A 10,902-nucleotide genomic window follows, 5' to 3' on the forward strand; every position below is an offset into this window, starting at 1 on the left:
GGTGGAAGAAAAAATCACGGCGAAAGGAAGGAACCTTCGAAAACTTTTTAGAGAAGGAAAGTCGTTTCGTTAAAACGACAAAGAAAGAAAATAGGAAAGGAAAGGAGCCGAAAGACGATGGCAAGAAGGTTGCTTAGAAATTTTATTTTAGAAAATTCCTCGCCGCTGTTCGTGAAAAGAGGAGACGCGATAAAAAGTCGTGGAGGGAAAAAGTGACTTTAGACACTCGTTTCGCCCGCGGGAAAAACTCCTAATGAACTAATCCTGTCTCTCCGGTAACGCTGTGCCTGGAGAAAACTTCTTTCGCTTTTTACCTTTGTAGAGAAAACTTTTATAAAAACGGTCTTAAACAAAACCAAAGAGAGAAAGAGAGAGATTCGCCGAGACTCTGTCTAAAACGAAGATCTCATCGTGGAAAGTCGCATGGGAAATTCTACTCCGCTAGAGAAAAAACGAAAGTTGAAAACAGATATAATGGTACACTATGTTCCGCGAGAAGAACTTCGAGGAAACAGGAATACACATCTCGAAGAAAGCGAAGAATAGGAAAATATTCTTCAGGACTTTATCTTGAATCTATCGAATTTCTAACTCGACAGCGGATTTTTATGCAAATTCGCGTTTTTGAGAATACAATTAAACAGATTGAAACTCTGTAGAAAATTGTTTCATCGATCAACTAATACAGAAAGCGTCGTACTTCCTGCATCTCATATATTTCCTCACGCTGTGTAGATTTATAGATGTGTCTAAAGTGACGCACTATCAAATTTCCCATAAATGTATGAAAATCTGTTAATCATGGTCTATCAATAGACATTCGAACCTAAGATACACGACGTTTAGTACAAATAAGAAAGTAAATGTTAGAACCCTGTACAACGATACTATACGGTGATGCTATGTAATATAATAGCGGGGGCTAACATTAGATCGTCCGAAAAGTTTCTTTCGTTGTGTAACACACGTAATTTTCGAAAATTTTGGGCAAACGCGGACAGATAGACGAGAGAACAAATCGTAGACGAACGTACACCGTTTGGTTCTCGAAAAAATTCGCATTTGGAGAAGAATGCGAATTTCGCAGCTCCTTTTTTAATTTGGCCACGACTTCCTCCTTGAAGAGCACACAAACGAAAATGTTGATCGAACGAACGTGGACGAACCGTAGAATATCCCTTAGTTTCTGCAAGAATTGGCACTCGGTGAATGCCGAGTTCCGTTGGTTCGACTCCTCATTTCCTCGATTCCTCGCCGTTTCCTTGATCCTAAACCACGATCTATAAAATATCGACTGTCTTCGAGTCGAGAAGGATCAACGTCTAGCTATGTAGGTCGGCGATCATCAGCCGTACTTGTACGGATTATACTTCATACCTTTTGCCTTTAGAAGATGCTATCCCGCGCCTTTGATGCCACGTTCCTGTATTCTTGGAAGCGTTCGTCATTGTACCGTGCGATTTCATTTTTATGGCTCTCCACCGGGACGACGTTTTTAATGCTCCACGCTGCTGCTTTTCCTCCTCTCCTCTCTTTCCCTTTTCTCTCTTTCTCTCTCTCTCTCTCTCGTTTATATTTCTCCTTCGTTTTATCTTACCTCCTAAAGACAGACTTTTATGGCTAGAGCACTCGTTGCCTCGATGCATTATGACGACAAGTATACGATGCACGGTGTATTCAGCTATATAATTAGGTTGAATTTATACCTTTACTAAAGTTTTACTAGCTTTTTTTCACAAGATCATCAAACGTCGTTATGTCGCATCTGCGGTGACTCGCCAAGGTATTGCAACATTTAGCCAAAGAAAATCTTGATGTACATATTGTATAAAACGCTTTGAGATTTCACCGATCCTATAACGAGGCACGAAGATGCTGATTAGGTATACAATTTGAAACATTTCTCAAAATCTATATATATATATACATATATGTATATGTATGTATGTAAAATAAAGAAATAAGAAACGTGACTTATCAATGATAAGTTATCATGTTCCTGCTTCGTGGTCTACGTATAAAAGTAACGACCAGGCTGCAGATATTTGTGCAAATTTTATATTCACATCTTTACGGATATCATTGAAAAACTGTAATATGGATAAAAAATTGTTTTATCCATTAAATATATATATATATATATATATATATATATATATATATATGAAGAACGCTATACGTACTAACATTTTTTACGTGTCTGTATGTTATGTATATTCTGTGCATTTGTGTATCTCCAAATTGTCCATGAACGCATGAGAATCTGCAGTCTAGTGGTAACAGTTGTCCTTTCAAGAAAACGTAAACAAACTCTCTACGTAGCTTAATATTTACGATTTAACTAAATTTAGATCATAAAATTATTAGAATATTAAAAGAGCTTTTAACAAAACGAGTATCAAAGAATCATCCTCCTGTGATAAAATATAGTAAATATAGTATAGTATATATAGTAAATATAGTATAAGATATGTTTTTGTTTAAGAACATTAAGCATCACGATGATTTAATAACGTTATAATTCATTTTCGCCGAGATTCCATAATAGATTGAAATTATTGTAGCCTTATTTGTTTGCCGTGTACCCGTCTAAGTTATTCCGCGGTCACACGCAACACGCGAGCCTAACTTCGCGTGACCGATGAGAAGCATGCACGGCATGAAGCTTTAATTTAGCTAACGCAACTGCCCGATTAAGAAACTTCCCTGAACCGCTTCACTTTCTACTTTTTCGATCGACCAATATTATCTCTGAATAACATAATCACTACAAGCCTGTTGAAAGCCCTTTCCCTCGATCGTGTTGATTGGAGACTTAACGTCATCCCGATGTTCGTTGCCGGGAATTCTTATTCTCGCAGGTTTTCATCCTGACAGTGATTTTCTGCAAAGTAGTTTACCGTACCGGGAATTTTATATTAGATTTCTGACGAAGTGCATTTACCTTGTCCTGATTTTCCTTGCATCTTTACTTCTGCACAGTTCCATTTTTATTATTTTATCCTCTACCGTATCTTAAAAGTTTGATGAAATCTCTGAATTCAACTTAATTTTATTCTATACACGATTTACCTAGAAAACAAATTACAAAACACAATATATAGGGATAGAGTAGAAGAGGTTACTTGATCGATCAATTAGAGGTTAGATGTTAAAAATTCGTTAATAATTTACAAAGAGTAGAAAAGGAAAATATAGGACAAGAATTATGCGACACTGTGAATTTTAAGTTATCTTGGTCGGCAGTAAATAATAATTTTTAGTTGTTGGATCAAAGATTTAGTAAACACATAGTAGATAAGAGTCGGTTATTTTGATGGTAACGTAATTTACGATGCACTCTATAAAATCGACATTTTAGTGCGCTATTTCCTGCACAGTTATATTTTCTTCCACTTCCGGTGGCGTTCTAGGTCAGCTTGCAGCCAGTTCCATTACAATTTTAATTTACTTATCTTTCCCAGAAATATCTTCCATGAACATTTCGATAATACTCAATAGCTACAATTAGATTCAGTCTACGAAAATACTACTTTGGTAAATGTCTCAAAGGAATCTTAAATGAACAGTTTCAATAATGGAAGTAATAATTGTAATATGAAAGTATGGAAGCAATAACGATCGAACAGACGAAACGGAAATAGACTCGCGTAGTAGTATGCAGCGTAGCAAGTCAGACGAACAGACGTTTCCGACTGTACACACGGAAAACTACGGCCAACTTGTCCCGAAGAATACTTTCGGATGGAATCCAGGCCAGAAAAAAGTTCCAATTACCTCGTTGTTCGTTTTTCTCTCGCTTCCTGCGCGCAACCAAACTGCAAATGTCACTTTTTTCATTCTTTCGTTTCTGATCGCCTTGTACGAATCCCATCCGTATTCAAAGATGCGATTAATTTTCTCGATTATACCTCGTATAGAAACGTGTCATTTCAGATTAACAGGTTAATATAAAATTATAAGAATATGTTGTATGCACAGTACAAGTAAAGTGCAGATAAATACTAGATGCGACGACAATGGCGACATCTCTATTTTAAGCGCCGAGAGTAAAAAGGAAAAATTAATAACGACACGTGACGGTTGGCAAATTGTTGTTTTGAAACTTGATACTAGCTGCACGAAAACACGTGAATAAAGGGAGTGGTTTCGAGAAGAGAGTGGAGTTGGAAAGATACGTTTTAGTTTTGACAGATAGTTTGGACATTTGAATAATTGCGCGCTTCTCGACCAGTCACGTGGTAATTGTTTCAAAGTACATTCGCATAACCTATATTTTCATTTAATTTATTTCAATTTATCGTAATTCAACTTATCGTATTAGATTACTGAAGTTTGGTGTATTTAATTTAATTTTATACCTTACATTCTCCGTGATAGATATTAATTATATAATTGCGTGAAGTTAGAAATTCTAAAATTGATGTAATACTAAATTGTTACGATTCCAAAGGACCCAATGATATCAATTAATATCAATTTCTAAACGTGAATTTTAAATTAAAGTCCTTAAAGCGCTCCTGGCAATTACTCAAAATGTTAACGCGTCAAGGTCTCAGCGCCTCATCCGATGTCAAACCTTTCAAACTCTCAAGGCAAAAGTTCGAAGGACCTCCGTGCAACCGCGCGACCACACTACTCGAAAAGCCGCGCGAACGAAAGAGACGCAACGAAAAAGGAAACAACAGCGAAACACGATCTTGGAAGCATCGTTCGAGTTCGATACGCTTCGAAATATATCGTTGTCAAAATAATGATACGCGAGAAGACATGCCTCAATAGCGTATTTGCGTCGAAAATCTGGTTAAGAGCAGATTTTATACAATATTGCTTCCTTCGTAGATTTGTCTGAACAAAGGAAATTATTTATTTACAATTAGAATAACAACTTAATTCGTCCTCTTCGGTTAACAAATTAAACATATAAATGTTTATAAATTATAAACTGATTTCAAAAAGAATTGTACGAATAATTGCATCATCTATTATAGTTATTTTACGGCGAAATAATAACCTAAATGTGATTTAGGTAAAAAAAATTTCTTTCAACTTTTCAATGCAAATACCCGGACAGTAACTTACGAAAGTGTATAAACATTTGCCATAGTAAAACTTTCATATATGTATTACGTGTGTTATATAAATACTTTTATGACCGTTGCAAAATATATGCTTGCACTAAATATCTTATAGTTTCTATGTAGATTTTCAAATTTGTTTCAGATTTGTCCAATATAACACACGCAATATACACATAACAGTTCTCTATGATTAAGTGTTCAAATACTTTCACTAACCAGTCTCAAAGTCAAATGGCAATGCAGTCTTGATCTGAAAGTGGTTGACAAGGTACCGAATTTTAAAATTGTCCCTTCGCAAAACTCTTATATTTCTTTTATTCATATGCCATGTGTATTGTGTATATACTCACAGTTTAGTAAGATTGACTGTCGATGGAAGTACAGTGACATCGAGAGGCTCCAGGATGGACAGGAATCCAGCCCCGCGGCAGGAGAACTCCCGTCCGTCGGCAGTGACGTTGCAAGATTCCAGGAGACCGGGTCCACTAGAGGAACCTGGCTGTTCCTCGGCGGAGCAAATCCGGCAGAGGAACATCGCCAATATGACAGCAGCAGTGGTGATGCCGCGGCTGGACTGCGTGCACATGCCGGCCAGCTTCTACTAGGCTTCTCTTCCTTCCTTCTGCCGGAGTCGCCGCGCCCAGGACACGTTTCACTTCACTGCATTATATTTGTCAGACTGCATTATTACATTTATCACATTGGGACCACGATCCCCTCGACGCGCGAAAAGACGGACACAACGACACGGCATACAGAGAAGCGTAAGTACGCGCGGCGTGTTGAGGAGCTTACGTTAGTTGTGTTTAAGCTCGCGAAACGGATAACACGCGCGAACACTTGCCCCAGGACCGAATTACAAACGAATAAACCGTACAGCACGGCGTACGTTTACCGACTGACAGCGCGGGTACGTGCGTAACAGAACCAATCCGCCCTCTTGTTGGAAGCGCTTCCCCCACCATCACCGCGTTCGTCGCCTCGAGCCAATCAACTTTCTCCGTAAAATGCCGCTACCGATACTGTTCGAGTTGTAATAGACTCGCGGCAATCGGCACTTCGTGATCTCCCGTATATAGAGATCCGATCGATTTTTTTCTTTTATTTCGTCTCTTTTAAATTCAGGGTGATTGAGTAGGCGATTGAGAATGTCTCGATGGTCGGATGTTGACCTGGTGATGGCAGAATAGAAAGAGGAAGATCGTATACCGCGTGGTATTTCTTCGGAGAATATATAATTAATAGGTCGAGGATTTGTATGCATTTATATATAAAAGCGTACTCAACGCGTTAAAGATTTTATTAAATACGTAAAAAGTATTCATAAGTGGATTTAATAGATTTAAAGGAAAACAAGGAGTTACGTTGTACGTATTTCTTTCTGCCGAATATAGTAAATAATGTTCAAGGAATGAAATTTAAATTATATACAACCGAATAAAATCAAATATAAAAGGGTTAACTGCTATCAAAAGATAAGATACAATATGTGAGTATAGGCAATAGATACCATAAATTGCAAAATTTGAAAATGTTTATAGATGGAAGCATAATTTTGTTCAATGCTTGTTTAATAATCTTTACGTACTTTTTATACATTATTTTTGTATTTTCTATATAATAATTTATTTTGTTTTTGATTTTTTACTGAAGACTCATAAAAAATGTATGGTATGCCCTCTCTACGTTATACATCAAAACATGCAGCGATAGCAATCGATAATTTCAATTAGTTTCCCTCCATGGATAAATAAAATGTCTAAAAAGTTTTCAACACTCAATAACACGAATATATATATTTTTTTTCATAAGAACATAAATTTTTACTTTCGTAATATCTGTTATCCAAAACATAATACTGTTGTGTGATAATGTAAATCATGTCGTATTTGTAAAATGCGTAAAGATTATAAAAAAAAAGTAACATAATGTATGAGTCGTTGAGGTAGTAAATAGAGTTCGATTTATTTTCGGGATATATTGAAGGTGTCAAAGTGTGAATAGGGAAGGATTAGTGTCATCTATGTACTTCATTTACAAATGGAATCAATTATACAAAATACGCAGCCAATTGTGCCATCTTATCTTTCGGTGGACGGGGTTTACCCCGACTACGACCTTTAGCGTGACCACGGCCACGAGTTGTAACCGGTTTTGAGGCGACTGCACGATGCTTTTCCACAAGAGCCATGAAAGCTGGTGTGCAAAAAACGCAACCAGTCATCTCCGTAGCTTCATTGGGAAGCTTGCTTTTTTCCTATCATTTAAACAAAAGAAAAATTCATTTTAATATTCTTCGAATATAAATGTCTTTTCCAATTAGAATGTAACGTTTAAGGTTGATTATTCTTTACCTGCTTATACTCTACGGTAACTAATTGAGCCCCACAGTCGCACACCTCCGTATCAACCGTCACTTTGTGAGCATTTTCGAATAAATGAATAATAACGTCACAACGATTGCACACAAGTTTCCATTTTGGTGCAGCCGAAGGATCGAGGACGAGTATACCGGCATTACACTCTAAACAACTCGATAAACCATTAGAATTCATGCCATGTGGACAGGTCGGGTGTGTGCAAGAATTGCAACCACTCATTCCCTTTTTCATATCTCTGGAATTCATGATTCATGCAATAGTTAGTACGTATTTAAATAATACGAGATTGAATGTGTTCTCTATATCCTATTTGTCCGCAAGAATAAAATTACCTAAATGGGGGATTATTGTAACAATATGGACAAAATGTATAACTTTTTCCCCGTGCACCAGTGGACCATGAGAGCAATTCGAAGTCGTCTAATGGACACTTTAATTCTTTATAAATTCGAATATTCCCGTTTTGTGGGAGATTGTACGTTTCGTTGCAATGTGCGCAGTGCATTCTCGACGGTTTTGTTTGTATATATTTCATGTAACGTCGACACTTTCCACATCTGAATATAAGAAAGTATTGTCAATAAAAGAAAAAAATAAATATTTAAGTAATCATATATATTTACTGGAATGTAAAATATACCTGGAATGAGCTTTTCCTGACGCAGAAAGAGGAGAAAATGAAACTTCAAACAACTGATCCATCGCTTCGATACTTTTTACAAAATAATGAAATTTTTGCTTGAAAATTTCAACGGTATGTTGCAACACAGCGTGAAAATCTGCTCTGCCTAAAGCTATTAGATTTAATTGCTCCTCTACCGCGGATCTCATTGTAGGTAGAACTAGCTCAGGATCTATCTAATATTAATACAAACATATTACTAGAAGTAACTTATTATTCCTTATATATGTAAAAAGCTACATACTTTTTGATATCCGTGAACTAACACAATTCCTAAAGATGTCGGTACTAATTTTCTACCAGTTGTTACATTAACATAATTTCGCATACATATATTGTTTATATGTACTGGAATAGAGGCATCAGTTCCAATACCGTGTTTTTCCATAAGTGATATTAATTCAGATTCTGTCAAATAATCTGGGGGTTGTGTATAACATTCGACTAACTTCATCTACAAAAATTATAAAACACAGTTATAAATTATTTGATTAAAGTATTTGCACTCTTCATTTTCTACATTTACTACCTCTTGTATATTAACTTTTTCACCCGGTGTAAATCTGGGTAAAGTATCGTTGCTTCCAAGTGCTTGCCATGTAAGTATGTTAGTATATCCAGGATCTATTGAACTATGACCATTCGCCGTAAATACTTCCATTCCTATTTCAAATTTAACCGTGGTACTCAAATATTTACAATCGTGAGCCAGCTGCAAGATATTAAATATTTAAGCTCTCTAAAGTAAATAAAAATTTATATATAAGATATACAATTAGCAATACATATTTACCGTGGCTATAAAATGTCGAGTTATATAATCATATAATCTCCATGTATCACCATCGAGATCGTTTCGAGTAGCATGTTTCATTGGAGTAATAGGAGGATGGTCTCCAACATTGAGCCCTTTTTTCGGTCTATTAATACCCGTTGCTAATATTTTACGAACCTGATCGCCCCAATCGGGATTGTTCTGCTGTTGCTTCAATGCTGCACTAAATATAGATACTTTTGCATACATATAAGTAAAATATAAATAAATTTTGAAGTTGCTTTTGACTTACAGCAAATCGAAATTTTCTGGGTATAATGTTGTCTCAGTTCGAGGATAACTTATGTATCCTTGAGTATAAAGACGTTCTGCAATCTGCATAGCGTGATGGGGACCCATTCCTAAACCCGAACTTGCTATTCTCATTAACTCTACTGTATTTAAAGCTATAGGGCGCGATTTCGTCTTTTCTGTACTTTCTACGCTTATAACCCTATAATAATTAATTGGATAAACATTGTTACATTATTTTAATATTAACACGAAATATTCGTACATACAAATATCTAAAACTTACGTTGCTTGATCATACTCTTTCACGTGACTCAGAAACATATTTGCTATCTCCTTGTCAAAAGATCGCACGCGGCTCCAACTCAAAATAATGTCTTGACCATCGGATGATTTAACTGTAACCTTCAATACATTCAAGTTTATCTTCTTCCTCAGAGGAATTATATTCTGACATATAAGGGAAAGTTATAAGCCAAGATAAGACACTTATTTTAATACTATACCTGTAGAACCCAGTAAGGATCTGGCTTGAATGTTTGAATTTCATCATGCCTTTGCACACAAAATCCTAACGTTGGTGTTTGACAAGGACCATAGGAAATAAGAGACACGTCTAAATCTCCATATTTACCCTATGAAAAAAAAAAAGAAATATTAAATTAATATATAATATGAACAGTAAAAACTGCTTTAATATCATTCTACCTGAAAAAATTTTGTCTGGAACCTTGTAAAAGCACAACCAATTCGTAGATCTATTTCTTGTCGAGCATCAACACTCTTTGCTTCATTTTCATTTGGCCTTACCAGGTTTGCCAATGCAGCTTTTATGTCCTTCTCCGTAATAGCAGAAAATCTTGCTCTCCAAATATCCTGTAACACATATAAAATTTATAAAGTTTCATTAAATTAATATGAATAATTAGATTAAAATTAAGCAAACTTACATTTGGATTTAGTCTCCTATTCATTCCTTGCTGGACTGCATGTATAACTTCAAAACAGATATTTTCACCTTCTTTGTCACAATCTAGCCATAATATTAAATAATCACAATGAGCTCCTTCCTTAGCTAAAAGGAAAGGAATTTTCAATCTAGGAACTGCTTCCTTCTTTTCAGTTGGGCATGAAAATAACTCTGCCTTAAACATAACAAGTAGTATGTTACTAATACAATAAAATAATATAATAAAATATAATGGCAAGACTAAACATTTTTTACTTACAGGATCAACCTTGTCCCAGTTATTATATTTGCCAATAAAATCTAATGTCATAACATGACCAAAGACAGAGGTCATTTTAAAATTTATATTTTCAGACCTGAATTGACCTATCCATTCGTGTATTGAACAAGATCCATTTAAACCTAAATTTTTTTTTATTAAAATGTGCATTATGAAATACAGGTATCTATGAATCATGGTATTGTAAATTTTATCTTTTTAATTTATAATATTTATCATAAAATTATATCTATGTATTAAATTTCAAAAAAACATAACCTACCTTTTCGAGATGTACACCGACCATTACTTAAAATATTGGCTAACGAAGCTGCCAAAGATGGTTTTTCAGCCACCATTAAAGCCGTCTTCATTTTTGTAGAATATTTTATCTCTATACTTGTTTCTACAAGAAAATATTATTAACTTTAACTAAGAGATTCTGACATCATACATTTGGAGA

At 35.4% G+C, this 10,902-nt stretch overlaps 2 protein-coding genes and 1 long non-coding RNA gene across 9 annotated transcripts in view; 1 reads left to right on the plus strand and 2 right to left on the minus strand.

Annotated features, from left to right (window-relative positions):
- Positions 1-6,233, minus strand: part of LOC126870863 (lutropin-choriogonadotropic hormone receptor) — a 37,744-nt gene extending 31,511 nt beyond the window's left edge. For 2 of the 6 annotated variants that reach the window (XM_050628954.1, XM_050628960.1), the window contains exons 1-3: positions 2,945-3,065; positions 1,707-1,854; positions 1,378-1,600 (exon numbers count right to left, since the gene is read on the minus strand). In XM_050628954.1, the coding sequence (XP_050484911.1) occupies positions 1,378-1,466 (89 nt within the window). In that variant the 5' untranslated portion in view covers positions 1,467-1,600; positions 1,707-1,854; positions 2,945-3,065. Of the gene's footprint in view, positions 1-1,377; positions 1,645-1,706; positions 1,855-2,944; positions 3,066-5,431 lie in introns of those variants that run through there. The other 4 variants (XR_007691456.1, XM_050628953.1, XR_007691457.1 and 1 more) reach the window with 3 other exon arrangements.
- LOC126870891 (uncharacterized) lies at positions 4,094-5,580 on the plus strand. The gene is made up of 3 exons (XR_007691469.1): positions 4,094-4,241; positions 5,224-5,349; positions 5,434-5,580. It is a non-coding gene; the product is annotated as an uncharacterized LOC126870891 (long non-coding RNA).
- Positions 6,234-6,363: 130 nt separating the features above from the next.
- On the minus strand, positions 6,364-10,871 carry LOC126870867 (DNA topoisomerase 3-beta-1). 2 transcript variants are annotated; one of them, XM_050628968.1, is made up of 14 exons: positions 10,723-10,871; positions 10,440-10,582; positions 10,161-10,355; positions 9,919-10,086; positions 9,717-9,845; positions 9,497-9,615; positions 9,212-9,412; positions 8,938-9,142; positions 8,674-8,856; positions 8,389-8,598; positions 8,103-8,320; positions 7,795-8,019; positions 7,436-7,697; positions 6,364-7,338 (listed from the first exon to the last, which is right to left on the minus strand). In XM_050628968.1, exons 1-14 carry the CDS (start codon positions 10,811-10,813, stop codon positions 7,132-7,134), a joined length of 2,556 nt encoding a protein of 851 aa, XP_050484925.1. In that variant the 5' UTR covers positions 10,814-10,871; the 3' UTR covers positions 6,364-7,131. The 2 variants fall into 2 exon arrangements, with proteins under 2 accessions (XP_050484925.1, XP_050484926.1); XM_050628969.1 differs by lacking the exon at positions 10,723-10,871 and having other exon boundaries at positions 10,161-10,351.
- Between the last annotated feature and the right edge of the window lie 31 nt (positions 10,872-10,902).

This window comes from Bombus huntii, chromosome 11 (genome assembly GCF_024542735.1).
Source record: "Bombus huntii isolate Logan2020A chromosome 11, iyBomHunt1.1, whole genome shotgun sequence".
Classification (NCBI taxonomy): Eukaryota; Metazoa; Arthropoda; class Insecta; order Hymenoptera; family Apidae; genus Bombus; species Bombus huntii.